The following is a 24,343-nucleotide window of genomic DNA, read 5'->3' on the forward strand; positions in this document are numbered from 1 at the left end:
TGTTTATAACGGCTCTTCCTAGCACTCCTGTGGCTGTGGGTACTGTGGTAATAATTGGGGTTTAGCGCTAGCCCTTTTTGGGGCTAACACTAAGCCCTGGCTTAGTAATGGATTCCGTCTATAAGACAGCCTAAGCCTGTAAAGTAAATTAAAATAAACACGTTTAAAAACACTCCCTCACAAGCCCTCGTTAACCATTTTATTAACATAAAACAACAAAAAAACACTGGACATCATAGTAGTCCACAAATCCGAAGTAGTCCACAGGATACATGGATCTGAAATGAGAAGAAAAAAAACACGAAAAATAGTACATTTATTGTCACATGCCCGTGCCGCACAACTACAACTTCCAGCATGTCCTCACTGTAAGGGCAAGCTGGGAGTTCTAGTCATGTGACGGCAGGCTGATGGGAGATGTGCAGGTAGGTGGCCAGCAAGTCAGGAAAGCTTGTCACCCACTCACACATCTCCTGCCCACCGCGCCGCCCAACTAAAACTCCCAGCATGCCCGTGCAGTAAAGACATGCTGGGAATTGTAGTCATGCGGAGATGTGCAAACGGGTGAAAAGCTTGTCACCTGCCCCGCCGCATAACCACAACTCCCAGCATGTCTTTCCAGTATACAGTACAAGATCTAGTAAGAGATAGAATCCTAAACGTTAAGAACAATAGGTCATCATAGAGAAGATCCCCTGCAGCAGTGTATGGTCATGGTGGATTGGGGCCCTTATTCCAAGGTTACATGCTTCACCTCTGTTTATGGAAACACACAACTCATTCCAGGTTTTATGCATAAAACATAGAGAATTTATTTGAATTTAATTTATTTATTTAACACTTTGGGAACATTATATACATTTCCATGTGTTGTGTATATTACAATGCATTGTACACAGATCAGACCTCGTAGCTTTCCCTGGACACAAAGACAGATTCATAGAGTAACACACAGTGTAAAGAAGAGATCTGACCTACTGGTTATGTGCGGAGTGTGACCGTATGGCCATGCTGATTAAAGGGGTATTCCGTCTTAGACATCTTATCCCCTATCCAAAGGGGATAGCGGAGTCCTGCTGCTGGGACACCAGGCAATCTCAGTGCAGCTCCCGGCATTCTGTGCCGGGCACTGTTCCCATGATGGAGACATGACGCCACACCCCCTTTATTCAAGTCTATGGGAGGGGACGTGACTGCCGTCACGCCCCCTCCCATAGACATGAATGAAGGGGGCATAGTGTCACATCTCGGGGTGGGGGGGCATGACTTCCCGTCTCTATCTCCCACAGAGTGCCAGGGGCTGCACCTAGATCCCGTGGTCCCGCCTTTGGATAGGGGATAATACGCCTTAGGCCAGAATATCCCTGGCTGCCCTTAAAGGGGTACTCTGGTGGAAAACTTTATTATTATTATTATTATTTTTTTTAATCAAGTGGTGCCAGAAAGTTAAACAGATTTGTAAATTACTTCTATTAAAAAATATTTACCCTTCCAGTACTTATTAGCAGCTGTATGCTACAGAGGAAATTCTTTTCTTTTTTAATTAGTTTTTTTTGTCTTGTCCACAGTGCTCTCTGCTGACACCTGATGCCCGTATCAGGAACTGTCCAGAGCAGGAGGAAATCCCAATAGCAAACCTATGCTACTCTGGATAGTTCCTGACACGGACACGGCACTGTGGATAAGACAAAAAGGAAATTAAAAAAGAAAACAATTTCCTCTGTAGAATACAGCTGCTAATAAGTACTGGAAGGGTAAAGATTGTTTAATAGAAGTCTTAAAAAATCTGGTTAACTTTCTGGCACCAGTTCATTAAAAAAAAAAAAAAGTTTTCCACCGGAGTACCCCTTTAACACAATTTTGCTGGTTAACTTTTGTGCATTTACAATGGCTCCTATATTATTTTTGTACCCTTATTTAAATGGAAATCCATCCTATGTTGTGCTGCTACTGCTGTGGCACTATGCTTGCTTCAAGTTGAACCTTGATATAACCTTCTATGGTCACCATGTTCTGGATACAATGTGGGGGGCTTGAACTAAAGTTGCCGCCTGTTACGCCTAGCGCTCCGGGTCCCCGCTCCTCCCCGGAGCGCTTACGGCGTCTCTCTCTCCGCAGCGCCCCGGTCGGTCCCGCTGACCGGGAGCGCTGCACTGTCATGGCCGTCGGGGATGCGATTCGCACAGCAGGACGCGCCCGCTCGCGAATCGCATCCCAGGTCACTTACCCGTTCCCGTCCCCTGCTGTCATGTGCTGGCGCGCGCGGCTCCGCTCTCTAGGGCGCGCGCGCGCCAGCTCCCTGAGACTTAAAGGGCCAGTGCACCAATGATTGGTGCCTGGCCCAATTAGCTTTATTGGCTTCCACCTGCTCCCAGACTATATCTGTTCTCTGTCCCTGCACTCCCCTGCCGGATCTTGTTGCCTTAGAGCCTAGTGAAAGCGTTACTGTGTTTGTCCATACTGTGTATTTGACCTCCTGCTATTCCTTATTGACTACGATTCTTGCTGCCTGCCCCGACCTTCTGCTACGTCCGACCTTGCTTTGTCTACTCCCTTGTACCGCGCCTATCTTCAGCAGTCAGAGAGGTTGAGCCGTTGCTAGTGGATACGACCTGGTCACTACCGCCGCAGCAAGACCATCCCGCTTTGCGGCGGGCTCTGGTGAACACCAGTAGTGACTTAGAACCGGTCCACTAGCACGGTCCACGCCAATCCCTCTCTGGCACAGAGGATCCACCTCCTGCCAGCCGGCATCGTGACAGTAGATCCGGCCATGGATCCCGCTGAGGTTCCCCTGCCAGCTATCTCTGATCTCACCACGGTGGTCGCCCAGCAATCCCGACAGATCGCCCATCTAACCCACCAGCTGTCGGAAGTGTCCACCATGGTGCAACAACTCCAGTCGCAACTTCTGCCTCTGCTACAGCAGCAACCATCTCCCCTGCCAGCTCCTGCACCCCTTCCGCAGCGAGTGGCCGCTCCTAGCCTCCGCTTGTCCCTGCCGGACAAATTTGATGAGGACTCTAAGTTTTGCCGTGGCTTTCTTTCGCAATGTTCCCTGCACTTGGAGATTATGTCGGACCAGTTTCCTACTGAAAGGTCTAAGGTGGCTTTCGTAGTCAGCCTTCTGTCTGGAAAAGCCCTGTCATGGGCCACACCGCTCTGGGACCGCGATGACCCCGTCACTGCCTCTGTACACTCCTTCTTCTCGGAAATTCGAAGTGTCTTTGAGGAACCTGCCCGAGCCTCTTCTGCTGAGACTGCCCTGCTGAACCTGGTCCAGGGTAATTCTTCCGTTGGCGAGTACGCCATACAATTCCGTACTCTTGCTTCTGAACTATCCTGGAATAATGAGGCCCTTTGCGCGACCTTTAAAAAAGGCCTATCCAGCAACATTAAAGATGTTCTGGCCGCACGAGAAATTCCTGCTAACCTGCATGAACTCATTCATCTAGCCACTCGCATTGACATGCGTTTTTCTGAGCGACACCAAGAGCTCCGCCAGGAAAAAGACTTAGATCTCTGGGCACCTCTCCCACAGTCTCCGTTGCAATCTACGCCTAGGCCTCCCGCCGAGGAAGCCATGCAAGTGGATCGGTCTCGCCTGACCCAGGAGGAGAGGAATCGCCGTAGGGAAGAAAATCTTTGTCTGTACTGTGCCAGTACCGAACATTTCTTGGTGGATTGCCCTATCCGTCCTCCACGTCTGGGAAACGCACGCTCGCACCCAGCTCTCGTGGGTGTGGCGTCTCTTGATTCTAAGTCGGCTTTTCCACGTCTCACGGTGCCCGTGCGGATTTCCCCTTCAGCCAACTCCTCCCTCTCAGCCGTGGCCTGCCTGGACTCTGGTGCCTCTGGGAATTTTATTCGGGAGTCCTTGGTGAATAAATTCCGCATCCCGGTGACCCGTCTCGTCAAGCCACTCTACATTTCCGCAGTCAACGGAGTCAGGTTGGATTGCACCGTGCGTTACCGCACGGAGCCCCTCCTAATGTGCATCGGACCTCATCACGAAAAAATTGAGTTTTTGGTCCTCTCCAATTGCACTTCCGAAATTCTCCTTGGACTACCCTGGCTTCAACACCATTCCCCAACCCTGGATTGGTCCACAGGGGAGATCAAGAGCTGGGGTACCTCTTGTTTCAAGGACTGCCTTAAACCGGTTCCCAGTACTCCCTGCCGTGACCCTGTGGTTCCCCCTGTAACCGGTCTCCCTAAGGTCTTTATGGACTCTGCCTGCCATAAGAAGTGCCTCTCCCCCCCTCCCAGTCCAGTCAGGCAAGCCTCGGTGCCTCCTCATGGCCCCTGTCCTGGTGTCACACTGCCCCGTGCCAGGCCTCGCCCTCTGCCCTCCCTCCCCATTCCCACTCCTGCTGTACTGCCTGCCGTTGAGGAATCCCTCCATTCTTTCCCGGTGTCCTCATCCCAGGGGAGGCAGTTACCGGACAAAGAGAAGGGGAGACCTAAGGGGGGGGGGGGTACTGTTACGCCTAGCGCTCCGGGTCCCCGCTCCTCCCCGGAGCGCTTACGGCGTCTCTCTCTCCGCAGCGCCCCGGTCGGTCCCGCTGACCGGGAGCGCTGCACTGTCATGGCCGTCGGGGATGCGATTCGCACAGCGGGACGCGCCCGCTCGCGAATCGCATCCCAGGTCACTTACCCGTTCCCGTCCCCTGCTGTCATGTGCTGGCGCGCGCGGCTCCGCTCTCTAGGGCGCGCGCGCGCCAGCTCCCTGAGACTTAAAGGGCCAGTGCACCAATGATTGGTGCCTGGCCCAATTAGCTTTATTGGCTTCCACCTGCTCCCAGACTATATCTGTTCTCTGTCCCTTAACTCCCCTGCCGGATCTTGTTGCCTTAGAGCCTAGTGAAAGCGTTACTGTGTTTGTCCATACTGTGTATTTGACCTCCTGCTATTCCTTATTGACTACGATTCTTGCTGCCTGCCCCGACCTTCTGCTACGTCCGACCTTGCTTTGTCTACTCCCTTGTACCGCGCCTATCTTCAGCAGTCAGAGAGGTTGAGCCGTTGCTAGTGGATACGACCTGGTCACTACCGCCGCAGCAAGACCATCCCGCTTTGCGGCGGGCTCTGGTGAACACCAGTAGTGACTTAGAACCGGTCCACTAGCACGGTCCACGCCAATCCCTCTCTGGCACAGAGGATCCACCTCCTGCCAGCCGGCATCGTGACACCGCCTTTCTTGCAAAAAAATACCGGCCATGCTAATTTGCATAAATAATTATATATGTGTGACATCACAGGATACACATACGCGGGGGAAATTTTGTCCTATTCTGACCCCTATAACTTTTTTATTTCTCCTTAAACGGCCTGTATGAGGGATCATTTTTTGTGCCCCGATCTGTAGTTTTTAGCAGTACCATTCATGTTTTGATGTGAATTTTTGATTTTTTTATTAAATTGTTGAGTTGCAGTTAGTTACTGACTACAACTCCCAGCATGCCCTGATACTGTCTGTGGCTCAGCAGCTGCCCCAAATAAAAACTACCACTCCCAGCATGTTGGCCTATATAGTAGTATATAGTATAGGTCAGTATTTCCCAACCAGGGGTGCCTCCAGCTGTTGCAAAACTACAACTCCCAGCATGTTGGACTGTATAGTAGTATAGGTCAGTGTTTCCCAACCAGAGGTGCCTCCAGCTGTTGCAAAACTACAACTCCCAGCATGTTGAACTATATAGTAGAGGTCAGTGTTTCCCAACCAGGGGTGCCTCCAGCTGTTGCAAAACTACAACTCCCAGCATGCTGGACTATACAGTAGTATATAGTATAGGTCAGTGTTTCCCAACCAGGGGTGCTTCCAGCTGTTGCAAAAATACAACTCCCAGCATGTTGAACTATATAGTAGTATATAGTATAGGTCAGTGTTTCCCAACCAGAGGTGCCTCCAGCTGTTGCAAAACTACAACTCCCAGCATGCCTGGACAGCCGTTGGCTGTCCAGGCATGCTGGGAGTTGTAGTTTTGCAACAGCTGGAGGTGCTCTGGTTGGGAAACACTGGTATAGTATATGGTGCAACATTCCGGGAGTTGGAGGATTGGTTGGATAAATACCGGCTGTTTTTAATATAAAAATACCGACAGGGTGGCAAAAACACCGGCTGTTTTGGTAAAATACCGGCCAGGTGGTAACCCTAGCATGAACTAATACTAGGACAGCAAGTGTTGCATCAGTCTAATCCTCAGCGTGGCTCATACTTATAAATGAATCCTGGTTTAATTTTGCATACAACCAATAACACCACTAAGTGTCACCCACAGTGGGCACAGGGCTACCACAAAGGCCAATATATAAACCCTACATACAATAGCGGATTAGATCCCCAAAAATCATAACACAAGAGTTAATCAAACAGTAAATTCCATTTATTTAATATATAAAATCATACAATTTTATAAAAAAAAATGTATGCGGTATCCCGGTACCGTATTGCATACTGTACCTTGTATGGTGGTCCCCAAAGTCAGAGTTACTACGCTCAGGTAGGGTCCCCCAGGTGGGACAGCCCCTAGTCGCCTCCTTCTATTCTAATTCTATAATGTTTATATGTACATATTTAATAATGTATATTCAATATAATGCATATTAGTACTTACCTTGGTAGCGTTACAGGACCTTCGATCATGTGACTGTGTTAATTCCTCTATGGTATGTTGGAGGACCTTTGGAGGTCCTTGGGTCACATGCTACCCATAACTCTATGTAAGGATGATTCACAGCAGTATTGGACCAATTAGCACTAGTCCAGCCCCTGCCCATATAAGGGAGCTGTAGCCAATTATCGCTCTCTTGGGTTGCTGCTCTCGTGGATGCCGGACTAGCAGGACGGATCTGCGCAACTTTCAAAGACAAGCTAGGCCAGAAAACCTGCTGGCCTCAGCCTAAACTAAACCATGAGTTCTAAACTAATCCCCGCTAAAGCTATCGTGCCTGCTGGACCTCAACTAAATCCCCTAAATCCAGCGGAACAGCGCATATCAGTCTACGGACTGTAAATTGCTTAAGGTCCCAACCACTGTCAATCTCTAAGAGACTTTGCCTGTATAGAGACTGTTTCGTTTATGAAGCTTGCATAAAATCTTCAGTAAAAGTTCCAAATGTTTTCAGCAAACTCTCCGGTTGTGGACATTCAATTATTCTATACCTCCCTATCACTCTTGGGAAGGGTGGCGGTAGGACAAGCATTACAGAGGAGCCCTCACCCTGGCATCATGAATAGAAAGGGTTAATCAGACACCCTTTAATTACCGCACAGCTACACCCCATATACCCTACCCCCCCAGGCTATCACTTTTAAAATACTAAAGCAAGTAGTAAAGTGCCCAGTGGCAGAGATGTAAACAAAGCATAAGGGTCCGTTAACATGGGCAGATTACCTACGGAATTTCTGCAGCGTATTTACTCCGGAAAATCCGCAGTGGATTTTGCTACCAATGGATCTGAAGGAAAATTGACAAATCTGCCTCTTCTGCGGATTTTCTGCTGACCCATTGAAGTCAATGGTAGCATAATCCGGAGGGGATTTTCCGCACAAACACGCTGCAGAAATTCCGTAGGTAATCAACCTGTGTGAAGGCTGTTCAGATTAGCAATCAGGTATCAAGTCACCATATAAAATCCTAAAGGATAGCTAAATGCTGGTCAGAGCAAGCGACTTATACAGCTAAGTTTAGCATTGAGTCAAAGACCAGTCTGCGAGTAATGATTACATATAGTAGTAGTGAAAGATAGCACACATACGAGACAGCATATAAACATATTACCAGTAAGACAGAACTTCCGCGGTACACCCCGACGTGCACATTTTGTTCCTTCCCCAGGCACCCGTATGTACCTCCAGTAGTGACGTAATCCCTTCAGTGTCTTTGTGAGTTCCTCCTATTATTATTCACATTTTGTAGTATTTTAAATGTATTTGATAAAATTGTATGATTTTATATATTAAATAAATGAAACGTACTGTTTCTTTAACACTCTTGTTATGAATTCTTTGGTGATAATCCGCTATTGCATATAGGGTTTATATACTGGTTTAATTTTGCAGAACTCCAGTAAGTGATGACCATTATAAGGACAAGCAGGCACCTCTCAATAATACACAACCAGCCGCCAGGCTTAAATTAATTATAAAAAATGATTCTGAACATTTATATAAAAGTAAAATCACACGTCATAAAAAGAATATACATTACTTGTTTTGGGCTGAAGGCATAATAAGTGGAGTGTGTAATACCATACAGGACATATAGTGATGGGGAAGACTTCTGTTATGAGATATCTCAGAGCGGAGCCAAAGAGTCCTGGGAATTCTGTTGTCCTGAAAATAGTGACCTGGTTCTATGTTCAAAAACATATTTTGGGTGGTCTCCTGTGAAGACAGTCTCCAGGCCAACATGGTTACCACCCAGGATACTTATTCCCTGCCCTAGACCAAATTAACCCATTTCTTGCTATGGATCACCTGGGATGACTGTACTAACCTCTTATTGCCCTAGACCACCAGGAAACATTGAAATAAAACCCTGATCTAGACCATCAGGGATCATTACTGTAGCCTCCTTATTTAGACCACCAGGGATCATTACTGTAGCCTCCTGATCTAGACCATCAGGGATCATTACTGTAGCCTCCTTATTTAGACCACCAGGGATCATTACTGTAGCCTCCTGATCTAGACCATCAGGGATCATTACTGTAGCCTCCTTATTTAGACCACCAGGGATCATTACTGTAGCCTCCTAATCTAGACCATCAGGGATCATTACTGTAGCCTCCTTATTTAGACCACCAGGGATCATTACTGTAGCCTCCTAATCTAGACCATCAGGGATCATTACTGTAGCCTCGTGATCTAGACCACCAGGGATCATTACTGTAGCCTCCTTATTTAGACCACCAGGGATCATTACTGTAACCCCTGATCTAGACCATCAGGGATAAATACTAAAGTCCCCCCCAATCTAGACCACCAGGGATCATTACTGTAGCTACCTGACCTAGATCAGCAGGGATCATTACTGTAGCCCCCAATCTAGACCACCAGGGATCATTACTGTAACCCTTGATCTAGACCATCAGGGATCATAACTGATGTCCCCCAATCTAGACCACCAGGGATCATTACTGTAGCCTCCTGATCTAGACGAACAGGGACCATTACTGTTGCCTCCTGATCTAGACCACCAGAGACCATTACTGTTGCCTCCTGATCTAGACCAGCAGGGATCATTACTGTAGCCTCCTGATCTAGACCAGCAGGGATCATTACTGTAGCCCCTGATCAAGACCATCAGGGAGCATTACTGAACCCCCCCAATCTAGACCACCAGGGATCATTACTGTAGCACCTGATCTAGAGCACCGGGGATCATTACTGTAGCCCTGATCAAGACCATCAGGGGACATTACTGAAGCCCCCCCCCCCCCCAATCTAGACCACCAGGGATCATTAATGTAGCCCCTGATCAAGACCATCAGGAAACATTACTGAAGCCCCCCCCAATCTAGACCACCAGGGATCATTGGTGTAGCCCCTGATCAAGACCATCAGGGATCATTACTGAAGCTCCCCCGATCTAGACCATCAGGGATCATTACTGAAGCTCCCTCAATCTAGACCACCAGGGATCATTACTGTAGCCTTCTGATCTAGACCAGCAGAGTTCATTACTGTAGCCCCTGATCAAGACCATCAGGGATCATTACTGAAGCCCCCCCCCCCCCAATCTAGACCACCAGGGATCATTACTGTAGCCTTCTGATCTAGACCAGCAGGGATCATTACTGTAGCCCCTGATCTAGATCACCAGGGATCGCAAGACAAACACACTAGACTACTAGGGATGCTTCTTCCATGGATCCAAGGAAACAAGGAAAATAGAATATGGTATAAAGTATGGGGGGATATAGCTATTTTAGTGATTCAGTCTCCAACCAATACAGGGTCTTCCATTTCTAGCTGGAGACAAATAAGAGGGTTGATAAGTCTAGTAATAAACACATAAGGCTTTTCCAATACGCTGATATGATATCACTGACTGCTAGTGTTGTAGGAAGTCTACCCATCTATGGCTGCGCACGACCAATGATATATTCTATATTATAGTAGGCGTTTAGTGTGCGTTCCTTGTTACTTAACTCTTCAGATAAAAATAAAATCCTTTCAGGCTTTGGTCTCTCTCTGACAAATCTTTCATGGTCAAAAAAACTCATGGTCAAGGACCAAAGGCAAAGATTGATTCCAGCGTGTGTGCGCAGTGATGAGGATGGAAGAGGGTTACATAGTACGGCTGAAAAAAGACTCATGTCCATCAAGTACAACCAAGGGTTCTTGAACTACTACAAACTACAAGAAAAGTGATAGAGGGAAGGTGGGGGGGGGGGGGGGGTGCTTAAGGTGGCATAAAAAGCCGCCCCATAAAAACTAATATAGTTGGCAATGATAGTTGTCAGACAGCTACTTCCTGTCCCACCCAGCTACTTCCTGTCCCACCCAGCAACTTCCTGTCCCACCCAGCAACTTCCTGTCCCACCCAGCTACTTCCTGCTCCACCCAGCTACTTCCTAGGCAGCAGAAGTTTGGCACACCAGTAGCGCCACCACAGGTGAAACTAAATATTACACAATGTCTATTCAAGTAAAAGGCCAGGAGCATTTGTGGTCCCTTAGTAGCTTCGGCGAAAAGGGACATCGAACCTGGAACCTCGCAGGCACCTTTTTGTCCGGAGGCGAAGGGTAAGGTTTGTTGGGGGGCCTCTCTCCTTTCGGAGAAAGGCTTGTGATAGACCGCATCCTTTGTGCATGCTTTTTTTGTGTGAACACTTGCACTTTTTACTTGCACTTGGGTGAATTGAGAGCACACTCTCAATATATATATATAAAAAAGTTTGTCTGTTTAACATAGGACAGGACAGGTCCTCCAAAGACACTCTTTGTAGCCGCTTTACAATCTGGTCACAGGACCCCCTATATTAACCTACCTAATGGGGTATATGGACAACAGCTTTAAGATGCAGTAGGATTACTTGCAGTCCTATGTAAAACCACAGATAGCATATTGTGATATCACCGTGATGTGTGCCAAATGATAAACTAACATTGCCTTAAATCTCTTATGTATATTTACAGCAAAACCAATATAATTTAAGTCTACCTGTGTGCCACCGAAAATACTGTCCTGCATCCGATAAATAATATGTTCATGTTACAGCCTGACATTAAAATTCATGTGAGCCGTCCGCTTATATAGTCTCTGATTCTACATAGTAAAACAAGACGCAGACGCCAGAGGTTCCTTATAAAACAACAGCTTCTTCTTTGCCTCCGTTACTTTAGGAGAATCACATCGGGATGTAAACATTTTTTTTTTTTTTTTACTGTTTTTACAGGATTTTTTTTTCCTTTAAAAAATAATCAAATTTTTCATTGCAAAAGAATAAAATAAAATCAGCTTCTGTGGAGAATCAGACTATTTTTTCCTTAGCATGTGGCATCTTGGTCCTCAGATTTTACATATCTATATGTTTATATATATATCTTTTCCTGGATAATATTTTTTCATAAAAAAATTTAAAATAGTCTTTTTTTTTCAAACTTTGTTGAGGAAGTCGAGTCTGAGGGAGTCGGGTATATGAACAGAGTCCAAGGTGATTGATGACGGGTTAAAGGGGAATAAAACTGGGAACATGTACTTGGAGTCTAGCAGCAACTGGGGAGGGTCTTTTCGGTCCTGTAACTGAGCCTGAAAATAAAAGAGAAAAAAATATATATTAATAAACTACTTTAGAAGAAATTCAGGGGTCCTTCTTGTAAGTTGCTTGGAGGGTTGCTGTAGGTCTGCTTCTCTATTCCCATAAATCAAAAATCGAACTTTTTGAGAACTAGGAATCAATATGGAAAATTTTCTGAAAAGCTCTCTAAGAAATAAGACAACTCCATGTGCCCTATAACAAGACCACATTCTCGTGATCGGTCGAGGGTCTAAGACATATTACAAGTTTTCTTTTAATGACAGTGCCCATTTAACGGGGTACTCCGGTGGAAAACATTTTTTTAAATCAACTGGTGCCAAAAAGTTAAACAGATTAGCAAATTACTTCTATAAAAAAGTCTTAATCCTTCCAGTATTTATTGGCTGCTGTATACTACAGAGGAAATTATTTTCTTTTTGGATTTATATTCTGTCTGTCCACAGTGCTCTCTGCTGACATCTCTGTCAATTTTAAGAACTGTCCAGAGCAGCATATGTTTGCTATGGAGATTTTTCTCCTGCTCTTGACAATTCCTGACACAGACAGAGGTGTCAGCAGAGAGCACTCTGGACAGACAGAAAATAAATCCAAAAAGAAAAGAATTTCCTCTGTAGTATACAGCCGTTAAGTACTGGAAGGATTAAGATTTTTTTAATAGAAGTAATTTACAAATCTGTTTAACTTTCTGGCACTTGTTGATTTAAAAAACAAAACAAAACAAAAAAAAAAGGTTTTCACCTGAGTACCCCTTTAAAGGGGTACTCCGCCCCTAGACATCTTATCCCCTATCCAAAGGATAGGGGATAAGATGTCAGATCACTGGGGACCCCGGGGATCGTTGCTGCAGCACCCCGCTATCATTACTGCACAGACCGAGATCGCTCTGCACGTAATGACGGGCAATACAGGGGCCGGAGCATCGTTACGTCACGGCTCCGCCCCTCGTGACGTCATGGAACGCCCCGTCAATACAAGTCTATGGGAGGGGGCGTGGCGGTCTTCACGCCCCCTGCCATAGACTTGCATTAAGGGGATGGGCCGTGATGTCATAAGGGGCGGAGCCATGACGTCACGCTACTCCGGCCCCTGTATCGCCCGTCATTACGCACAGAGCGAAATCGCTCTGTGAAGTAATGATGGCGGGGTGCTGCAGCGGCGATCCCCGGGGTCCTCAGCAGGGGGACCGCGGCGATCTAACATCTTATCCCCTATCCTTTGGATAGGGGATAAGATGCCAGGGGCGGAGTACCCCTTTAAGAGGATGTCTGAGATAAGACAACCCCTATATTTCCTTAACCTACTTATAAAAATAAGGACATGTTTTTAGGAAATGGGTGTCCTCGCACGAACAGTATTTGATGCACAGGATTTGAAGCTGCAGATTTGAACCTGTGTTCAGTCATTTAGTTTATATTGAAATCTGCAGCTTCAAATATTTTATGTGCAGGATACTGTACGTGTAAATACCTTTAAAGAGTTGAAAAGTGGTCACTATTTGCACTTGCAAAATGTACCACAACACGGTATACCACATGTCAGTGAGCATGCCCCCCCCCCCCCAAACTATGCTGCCTTCCTGAAGTTTGGCAGGGGTTAAATATATTTCACAGGTCACTGGTTTACAGGACTAAGAGAGGAGCCACCATCTCCAATGGAGCCATGCTGCAATTCCCTATGTAATGGGTGACCAGAGGAGGGGATGTAGTCCTTCACTAGTGCTGCTGTCCCTTCATTCTCAGGATCAGTGGGGTTCCCAGGGGTGGGACCACCAAAGGTCATAAAGTGACCGCATATCCTAGCGAGATACCATCCCTTTATAATAGGGAATAACCCCTTTAAGTGCTGTGAATTAAGACTCACCTGAATACTCCTGATAAAAGCGACCGTCACACGTTCCTCAAACTCATTGACTGGCGTGTACAAGTTCAGGATCTTTACTATCTGTTACAGGACAAAACAAATAAAATAAAAGTCACATCTGGATCAGAATATGCCCAGAACACTTTTATACTTGCTTCTTCTTCCACTAGCATTACAGGGTATGTAGCCTTTTGCAACCAATTTGTTTATTGCTCCAATAATATTCTCATTTACAGAGTCTATTACAAGGCTCAAGCATCAGATCCCAATGTAGTCACTAGCTAGCTAGAGTTGTAGTTTTGCAACAGCTGAAGGCACACTGGTTGGGAAACACCAGTGTAAGGACTTGTTTTCCTGGGTAAAATTGTTGCAATTTTTTGGCAGAGTGTGTTTTCTGCAACTTTTGAAAATTACCCGATTGTAGTCACTAGCTATGGTAGGTTTTTCCCAACCAGTGTGCCTCTAGCTGTTTCAAAGCTACAACTCCCAGCATGCCCGGATAGCCATTGGCAGTGCCTATTGCAGTGTTTCCCAACCAGGGTGCCTCCAGCTGTTGCAAAACTAAAACTCCCAACATGCCCGGACAGCCGTTGGCTGTCCGGGCATGCTGGGAGTTGTAGTTTTGCAACAGCTGGAGGCACACTGGTTGGGAAACACCAGTGTAGGGACTTGTTTTCCTTGGGTAAAATTGTTGAAATATTTTGGCACAGTGTGTTTTCTGCAACTTTTGAAAATGATCCGATTGTAGTCACTAACTAGGGTAGGTTTTCCCAACCAGTGTGCCTCCAGCTGTTTCATAACTACAACTCCCAGCATGCCCGGACAGCCATTGGCTTTCCGGGCATGCTAGGAGTTTTAGTTTTGCAACAGCTGGAGGCACCATGGTTGGGAAACACCAGTGTAGGGACTTGTTTTCCTGGGTAAAATTGTTGGAATTTTTTGGCAGAGTGTGTTTTCTGCAACTTTTGAAAATGACCCGATTGTAGTCACTAGCTAGGGTAGGTTTTTCCCAACCAGTGTGCCTCCAGCTGTTTCAAAACTACAACTCCCAGCATGCCCGGACAGCCGTTGGCAGTGCCTATTGCAGTATTTCCCAACCAGGGTGCCTCCAGCTGTTGCAAAACTAAAACTCCCAACATGCCGTTGGATTTCCGGGCATGCTGGGAGTTGTAGTTTTGCAACAGCTGGAGGCACCCTGGTTGGGAAACACCAGTGTAGGGACTTGTTTTCCTGGGTAAAATTGTTGCAATATTTTGTCACAGTGCGTTTTCTGCAACTTTTGAAAATGACCCGATTGTAGTCACTAACTAATAACAATCAGGTCCGCTGCCCCATGGAAGTTAATAGGTCCCTGTCCCTGCACAGATACAATTTCAGACAATTTGAGCTTCCAAAATCGTATCTGTGCATCGGAGACTCAAATTGTGATGTGAACCCAGTCTAAGGCTAAGTTTCCACTTGTTTTTTTCACTGCAGTTTTTGAGCCAAAGTCAGAAGTGGATCCATAAGGGAGGAGAAGTGTAAGTCCTTCCTTTATATGTCCTATTCCTTTTCAATACATTTCTGGAACCTTAGCCTAAGACATATTTATTCATGCTATTCAATGACGACATCCAAAGATCTTGAAAACCAAGAATCACTTAAATGTAAAGTCTATTAACCCCTTAACGACCACGGACGTATATTTACGTCCGTGGCCGGCTCCCGTGATATAAAGCGCGGTCACAGCGTCTCATATCGGGTCTCCCGCCATGTAACTGAAGCCGGGACCTGGGGCTAATAGCGCGTGGCAGCGATCGTGGTGCCACGTGCTTTTAACCCTTTAGTCGCGGCGTTCAATGTTGAATGCTGAGTCTAAAAGGAAAGTAAAACCTTCCCGGCTGCTCAGTGGGGCTGATCGGGACCACCGCAGTGAAAATGCAGTGTCCCGATCAGCTAGGACGCAAGCGGAGGGTCCCTCACCTTCCTCCCTCACGTCCGATTGGTGATTGATTGCCCAAAGCCTGAGATTCAGGCTTGAGCAATCCACCGCCGATAACACTGATCAATGCAAAGCTTTGGCAATCAGCGTATGCAATGTTCTAGCCCCCTATGGGGGCTAGAACATTGAAAAAAAAAAAAGTGTAAAAAAAAAGTTAATAAATGTGATTTAACCCTTTCCCTAATAAAAGTCCAAATCCCCCCCTTTTCCCATTTAAAAAAATAAAACATGTAAATAAAAATAAATATAAACATATGTAGTATCGCCGCATGTGTAAATGTCCGAACTATAAAAAAAATATATAATTAATTAAACCGCAGGGTCAAAAGCGATCAAAAAGTCCGATCAATACAAAAATGGTACCGATAAAAACTTCAGATCACGGCGCAAAAAATTTGCCCTCATACCGGCCCATACGCAGAAAAATAAAAAAGTTATAGGGGTTCAAAAGATGACAATTTTAAACATATACATTTTCCTGCATGTAGTTATGATTTTTTCCAGAAGTACGACAAAATCAAACCTATATAAGTAGGGTATCATTTTAATCGTATGGACCTACAGAATAAAGATTAGGTGTCATTTTTACCAAAAAATTTACTGCGTAGAAACGGAAGCCCACAACATTACAAAATGGCGTTTTTTCTTCAATTTCGTCGCACAATGATTTTTTTCCCGTTTCACCGTAGATTTATGGGTAAAATGACTGATGTCACTGCAAAGTAGAATTGGTGGCGCAAAAAATAAGCAATCATATGGATTTTTAGGTGCAAAATTTAAGGGGTTATGATTTTTAAAAGGTGATGAGGAAAAAACGAAAGTGCAAAAATGGAAAAACCCGTGGTCCTTAAGGGGTTAAAATGGTAGGTTTCCTCCTAATAAACAATTTCTGGTCACCATTATCCAGTGCCAATAACAGCTCCCTCCCTCACCTGCTGTGTGGTAAGAACATTGCACAGGGAACATATGGCCTCCGCATCCTCCTGGGTTTTCTTTTTCAGCTGCAGAAGCTGTGCTGCCTGGATCAGCGGCTCCATGGTCTGTGCGGCTCCGCTGTTGTGCAGGTTCTTCCCCCGAAGCCACTCCTCCAGCTGACTGATGTTATACCTGCGCAAGAAAACATAGGATCAACCACTATCCATATATTCAATATCCAGGAACCAGTCCGGCCATAGAAAGAAATTATTCTCCCCCCACTGACCAAATGAAAGCACGTGAGGTAAGTGGCACCAGATGTAAGTGGCAGCTGCTTCTCCTTTTACCAATATACTTGAATACCCGGCCACTAGAATTTTCTCTAGTTTATGGTGCAAATTGGAGCCATCAAAGCTGTAAAAAGGACCTATAGGAACTGGGGTGGAGGTGGAGACCCCTGGTGGTGGCCCCTAGGCAGTTGTTCATTTTATTCTCTCTAGAATCTTATATGGAATTGACTATGGAAGAGACACAATTGTGCCTGATTGTAAAATTTCCCATCAATCTAAGCCCCTCCCCATGATTTTTGTTAAATAAAGAATAAGTCCCATGCCGGTAAGTACAGAAGGACTTATCCCGTATCCACGGGATACGTTTTAGATTGGGGGGGACTGAGCGCTGTGGCCCCCCGCGATCTCCTGTACGGAGCCCTCGGTTCTCCCACAGAGTGGCGCATCACAACCCCTGCCCCCTCCATATATCTCTATGGGACAGCCGTTTGTCTATATTCGGCTCGCCCATAGGCATATATGGAGGGGGCATGGCGGCCCCTGCTTTGGGCGGGGGTTGTGACACACCACTCGGGGCTCCATACAGGATATCGCGGGGGGCCACAACTCTCGGTCCCCCACGATCTAAAACGTATCCACACAGTGCTTGGACCCCCCGCAATCTAAAACGTATCCCCTATCCTGCAGACTTCTTTAATTCTACTGCAAATACATGTTCATGGGGTAAGATGCCATTCAGCTATTAGCCACAAGGTGGCACCATGTTATACATTTAAAAAGATGATATAAACGATTTTTCCATAATTTGTCGTAAAAACATACTTTAATCATAATGTGTGAATAGATCCTAAGGGTAACTTCCGTTCACATGACAGATCTTTTAATGTAGACTTGCATGCGCGCTCCATGCCGAATTTTGCAATGCACTGATCTCAATGGGAATCTGAGCTGTAGTGTAAACAATGTGAAGTTTTTTTGCAACACAGATTAAAAACCCGCATTGCAGATACAGTGATCCCTCAACTTACAATGGCCTCAACATACAATAGTTTCAACATACAATGGTCTTTTCTGGACCATCGTAACTTGAAACCAGACTCAACATACAATGTACGGACAGTCCAGATCTGTGATACCTGTCAATGGCTGGAAGAACCGACCAATCAGAATGAGCATTCACTGGTAAAACCCTTGTATTACTGAAGTGTATGCACTCACTTGTGTCTGGTAGCGCCCCCTACAGTACAGGAGGTATTACATGTTCTGTACACTTTACCTGTGCCAGGGTTACCTGCTCCTTTGGACACCAGGTGAGGGCGACTCCATGTTACTTTTTTAAGACATTGCCTGTACTGAAGAAGTTCCTGTCCTCTACATAGACCAGTGTTTCCCAACCAGGGTGCCCCCAGCGATTGCAAAACTACAACTCCCAGCATGCCCGGACAGCCGTTGGCTGTCCGGGCATGCTGGGAGTTGTAGTTTTGCAACAGCTGGAGGCTCCCTCCTTGGGAAACACTGACATAGACAGTGATTTACAGCTCCCAGCAGATCTTTCTTACTTTTATATATAAGGATTTGCGTTATCTATATTAGTTATCTACTTATTTTTCTTTAATCCTCACTTTTTCCTATCTTTGGATGACATTTTGGGGCTTCAGAACCAATTACCAGGTTTCCATAGAGTTATGGCCTCAACATCCAATGGTTTCAACATACAATGGTCGTCCTGGAACCAATTAATATTGTAACTTGAGGGACCACTGTACAGAGAAGTGGAATCCTCAACAGATTGCAGAACATGGATAAGCCCCATTTCATAGGCCAAATCCTTGGGAAGTGCAAATCTGTATCAGAAATCTGAGGGGGGGGGGGGGAGAGGGGGATTAGATTCCTGCTGTAGATTCTCTACCAAATCTGTAACAAATATACCAAAAGTTTTATAATTTTCCATAAAGTTAAATTGTTTAATTACACAGTTTTCTAATATACTTTGTGTTTCAGCCGTCAACCATTTTTAAGATCTCTGCTTGCAGTCAATGAATGGGAACACTGGGGATTACATACAGACCCTGAAAACCTGTACAGGCCTTGTATCCAGTCTAAACAATCCTCTGTGAGCTTCACACACACACACACAGGGCTCCAAGTTGATGAAAGTTTACCTCTGCTGATACACTGTAGCAAATCATCAGGGCTGAGACAAATTTATACTGCAGATGTGTTTAGCTCAAGGATTGTCTAGACTGGATATAATTGTAGAAAACTATTAAAGGGGTTATCCAGGAAAAACTTTTTTTTATACATCAACTGGCTCCAGAAAGTAAAAAAAAAAAGTGTAAATTACTTCTATTAAAAAATCTTAATCCTTTCAGTACTTATGAGCTGCTGAAGTTGAGTTGTTCTTTTCTGTCTAAGTGCTCTCTGATGACACGTGTCTCGGGAACTGTCCAGAGTAGAAGCAAATCCCCATAGCAAACCTCTTCTACTCTGTGCAGTTCCCGAGACAGACAGAGATGTCAGCAGAGAGCACTGTTGCCAGACAGAAAACAACAACTCAACTTCAGCAGCTGATAATTATTGGAAGGATTAAGATTTTTTAATAGAAGTAATTTTCAAATCTGTTTAACTTTTTGGAGCCAGTTGATATATGCCCAGCAGAGGTGAGTGGATAGTTGAGTGTTAGGCTCAGAATTTGTGCTAGGTTCCCATCCTAAATGAGGCCACCTCCCCGTGGTGGATGGGGGACACGTTTTGATCAAAAAGTGCGCTAAGAGCCTCAAATTTTTTTGACCAATGTGTGCTGCTGCAATCCTCTTTTTTTTGTATACTCTGATGCCATGGCAGTGTGCACCCATGTATTAGGCTGTTGTGCCGGCTATCTTTCTTTTTTCTTGTGTATATATATATATATATATATATATATATATATATATATAAATATATAAGATTTTTTTCTGGAATACCCCTTTAAGTATCAGGCATGTATGGGTACTATATGCTCAAAATTTTTCCCATTCACTGAAAGCAAGTAGAAATTTTGACAACGGTTAGGCTATGTTTACACAGTGGAATTTATAAGAGGAATTCCACAAAAGTATTCTGCGGCAGCAGAGTCCCATTGATTTCACTGGGATTCTGCTGCACCGTTCACATTGATTTCGGCGTCCGCAGAAACAATAAACATGTCTATTGTTTCTGCGGATTCTCCTCGGAAATGCACTGCCGTCTATGGAGACAGCGCATTTCAGAGCTGTCCTAGTGTCGGCGGAACATGCAATTTTGCGAAATGTCTGCCTGGAAGACGTTTTCTGGACTATCAGCCTGCAAATTTTCTGCCGTGTGAACATAGACTAATACAATCGAAACACCATGGGAGGAATTTATCACCGGTACTACCCTGTTTTTGTGGTGTTGATTTGTCGCAGTTGCTGTTTAAAGACTTTTCATTGCTTTAGAGTTTTTTTTTAAATCTAAAATAGTATAGCCGCGCCATAGTCTGTTTAACTTTTTTGGCCATGGTCATGAATTTGTCATGTACGATTTGTCACACTTTGTCGCAAATCTACATCAGCCCAGACCTGGCTTTCAAAACAGGAAAAGGACAGCATTTGTAAAAAAAAAATTGCATATTTTGGCGCAATGCATTAAAAAGTCATAGAGGAGGAACTGTACAATGTCGGGTACTAAAGCGTAATTGAAAAAATGCCATGTGATCAAATGCCATGTGACCACTTAATAAATTTGGCGCACCTACACATAGCCACGCAAATTAACGGTGTCGAAAAATCGTTCACCTACAATCACCCGTGATAAATTCCCCCCTTTAAGATGGGTGCCTATGGACAGAGAAGAATGTGGAATAATAGGGAGCAATCAGTGTAGGGTAGGGTTTCCCAACCAGTGTGCCTCCAGCTGTTCCAAAACTACAACTCCTAGCATGCCAGGACAGCCAACGGCTGTCCGGGCATGCTGGGAGTTGTAGTTTTGCAACAGCTGGAGGCACACTGGTTGGGAAACACCAGTGTAGGGATTATGGAGGGTATTTATGAAGCCTTTTACTCTTGTTTTCTTGGGTAAATCTGTCGCGATATTTTGAGGCAGTGCGTTTTTAGCGACTTTTTATATGCAGACATACCTGTGTTTTGCTGTGGTTGACGTGTTTTAAGTTGTGTTTTTTGCAGTGGTCGGGAATTTATGAAACTGCAACTTTTTTTTTATTTTATTTTTTTTTAAAGTCCCATAATTTGGCACAAAGCACCACCAAATAAAAAACAGCATAAAAAATAACTGTGGACGGCGTTATTAAAAAGTAGCAGTAAAAGTCGCACCAGAGCACCGTACAAAGTGGAGCACTGGTGTAAAAAAATGTCCTCAGCACCAGATTGCTGTGCAGGTACACAGTTTCCACACTCAAACAATAGTGGGCTCAACCTATAAATCAATATCCATAAGGGTGCTACCAGTGCTCATATCCTGGACACAAAAAGTAACATAAAAAAGCAAAATCACATATTTAGGCGCACACCAATTCCATCTCACTGATTCTTTATTGTAATACACAACATGTAACATATAGACAGCACAATTAAAAACACGAAAAACAAGGGGGCCATGTAACCCACAGCCTCCCTAAGCTACAGAGGGGAATCCCAGAATCCTGGAAGATCCCCCTCAGGGACACCCACCTACTCCCAATTACACAAACCAATAGACCAATAAACCCCAATGCTAGAGAGCACATAAGTAAACACAATATTGCACAGTATATAGCAGCTGCATGAATATTCAATCATTCAAATAAGGTGCATGGTCAGGAGAGATGGTCAGAGATACATCACAATACAATAAGTGGAGCGGGTGTGTCCCCAGAGCAGGTCCCCACGCGTTCCGTCACTCCCAGTGATGGAACGCATGCACCCCTGAGGAAGTCACTGGGAGTGACGGAACGCGTGGGGACCTGCTCTGGGGACACACCCGCTCCACTTATTGTATTGTGATGTATCTCTGACCATCTATCCTGACCATGCACTTTATTTGAATAAACCAACACAAGTTTGCAAAAATTGCAACAGTCCTGCTAGGTTAAGGATAGTGAGAAAGAATGTCCAATAATATCAAATTAATAAATATTTATTATAGTATAATATGCTGTCTTCTGCAGGGCCCTTGCATTAGACATAAGTTAAATATGATAAAACTAATAAAATGCGAATAGATACTAGTTGTATATTCTATAAGAAATGCTCGTAAATTATAACATTATAACGAATGAAATAAAATATAAAATAGAATAAAATAAAATGAATCGAATAAAATACGTAGAAAATAAATATATAACATATTTATTAGTTTTATCATATTTAACTTATGTCTAATGCCAGGGCCCTGCAGAAGACAGCATATTATACTATAATAAATATTTATTAATTTGACATTATTGGACATTCTTTCTCACTATCCTTAACCTAGCAGGACTGTTGCAATTTTTTGAAACTTCTAGCATTTGACACTTTGGGTAACGTGTATCACAGTATCCTCGGTTAAAGCCTTTGTTTTATGTTGAGCTCCCATTATCTTTTTTCATTGCATTTGAACTTTATTTGAATGATTGAATATTCATGCAGCTGCTATATACTGTGCAATATTGTGTTTCCTTATGTACTATCTAGTATAGTGGTTCATCGGTCTAGAGGGGCTGTGTGTATTGTGTAATTGGGAGTAGGTGGGTGTCCCTGAGGGGGATCTTCCAGGATTCTGGGGTTCCCCTCTGTGGCTTAGGGAGGCTGTGGGTTACCTGGTCCCCTTGTTTTTCGTGTTTTTAATTGTTCTGTCTATTTGTTACATGTTGTGTATTACAATAAAGAATCAGTGAGATGGAATTGGTGTGCGCCTAAATATGTGATTTTGCATGTTACTTTTAGGTACACAGTTTCCACCACATGAATTAATGGAGTAAAAAGGCGTTCACCTACAGCACTTTTCATGAATACCCCTCAATGTCGGCTATCATTACCTGAGCTGCATGCCAGTGCTCCAGGAGCAGACGTCCTTCCTCAGCAGGAGGTTGTTCAGGGCCACTGCATTAATCATGTAGAAGAGCTGTTTGAAGACCTGCTGTATGATCTCCGGGTCCAGGCCGTGCTCACACATGATGCTGTTGAATAAGTTCAGCTGACGAATCACGGCTTCCAGGCTGTACGAGTTGTCGCCTCCGTCCACCATGCTGGACGACCTCTTCCGATAACCAGTCGGCTTCACCCCTGATAAGCCCTGGATGCTTTCATTTTCCAGCATGGCCGAAACTACAGAAGAGGGTAAGAGAAACGGGCTGTAAAGACAGGGGTCAACAACATTTATGCTGGGTAGCATGATGAAAAGAGCTGCAAGTGTTATGGATAATAGATGTAAAATGAAGATCATTCTTCTAAAATGGAGATTACATCCTGTATCACGCCCTGTGTGACCACAGAAAAATATGATGCAATGCTTACGTAAAGTAGTCTACTAATCAATTAGAATGCTTACACAATGTGCTACACCCTACTGAAGGATATATCTTGTGTGTACACAATATAATAAATCAGAAAGAACCATTTTGACCTAATCTTGTGTCAGTGTGTGTTCTCTCCGTGCATGTATTGTCTAATTTGGCTCAGGACATCAACCTAGAGCGGTCACTTGGAACGCATCCTAAGATACTAGAATAAATTAGACTCTAAGTTATATTGTGTGCCTTAGTTAAAGGGGTACTCCGGTTATACAAAAAAAGAAAAATGCATCCCCTAGGCACAGTATAATGTGTAAAGTGTCTGATTGCAGGGGGTCCGACCACTGAGGCAATTTCCAGAACGGGGCCCGTCTCGTAACTTGGAGTGCTCGGGTACCTACCTTCCAAGTCGAACCGGTCCTGGAAGTGAGGGCCCACTCCGCCAATCATCAACAGGGGCGGGACATCGCTGTGGCTGGTGGTTGGCTGAGAGGGTCGTCGCTGCTGAGGCCGAATTGTCTCGGAAGGTGGTGCGCTGTAGCCTTCAGAGGTAAGAGATAGGCCCTGTACAGGAGATTGCGGCGGTCCTAGTAGTTGAAACCCCAGCAATCAAGACTTAGGGATAGGTTTTGCATAAACGGCGTACCTCCTTAAGTTTGAAAAAGCCTTTTCCAGAAAAGGACTACTAGTTACAGCTTGCCTTAATCACTAATGGGAAGCTGTAAGGCTATGTTCACACGGGGGAATATTTGCAGAATGTCCACTCGGAAGTGTGCCGTCTCCATAGATGGCAATATATTTCCGAGTGGATTCCACCAATAGATTTGACATTTCAATTCTTTTGGAGGAGGCCGGAATCGGGGTTTCCGTACCAAATGCCGCGTGAACAGTTCAGTAGAATCCCATTGAAAACAATGGAATGGTATTTCCGAGCTGAATTTCGTTTGAACACGGCCTATAAAGGAACAGCCCGGTCACAGACACTATCTTCAAGCCTTTTAGCTCACAATGCACTTTCACTCCTCTCCCCAGTTAGGAC

At 44.8% G+C, this 24,343-nt stretch overlaps 1 protein-coding gene across 4 annotated transcripts in view; it reads right to left on the bottom strand.

The window, feature by feature from the left end:
- Positions 1 to 9,472: 9,472 nt before the first annotated feature.
- The window catches only part of MYO5B (myosin VB), a 305,150-nt gene continuing 290,279 nt past the window's right edge, over positions 9,473 to 24,343 (bottom strand). For 2 of the 4 annotated variants that reach the window (XM_056543976.1, XM_056543998.1), the window contains 4 exons: positions 22,831 to 23,119; positions 16,545 to 16,719; positions 13,632 to 13,712; positions 9,477 to 11,761 (listed from right to left, as the gene is read on the bottom strand). In XM_056543976.1, the coding sequence (XP_056399951.1) occupies positions 11,609 to 11,761; positions 13,632 to 13,712; positions 16,545 to 16,719; positions 22,831 to 23,119 (698 nt within the window). In that variant the 3' untranslated portion in view covers positions 9,477 to 11,608. Of the gene's footprint in view, positions 11,762 to 13,631; positions 13,713 to 16,544; positions 16,720 to 22,830; positions 23,120 to 24,343 lie in introns of all 4 variants that reach the window. The other 2 variants (XM_056543990.1, XM_056543982.1) reach the window with 2 other exon arrangements.

The sequence above is a fragment of the Hyla sarda genome, chromosome 1, assembly GCF_029499605.1.
Source record: "Hyla sarda isolate aHylSar1 chromosome 1, aHylSar1.hap1, whole genome shotgun sequence".
Lineage (NCBI taxonomy): Eukaryota > Metazoa > Chordata > Amphibia > Anura > Hylidae > Hyla > Hyla sarda.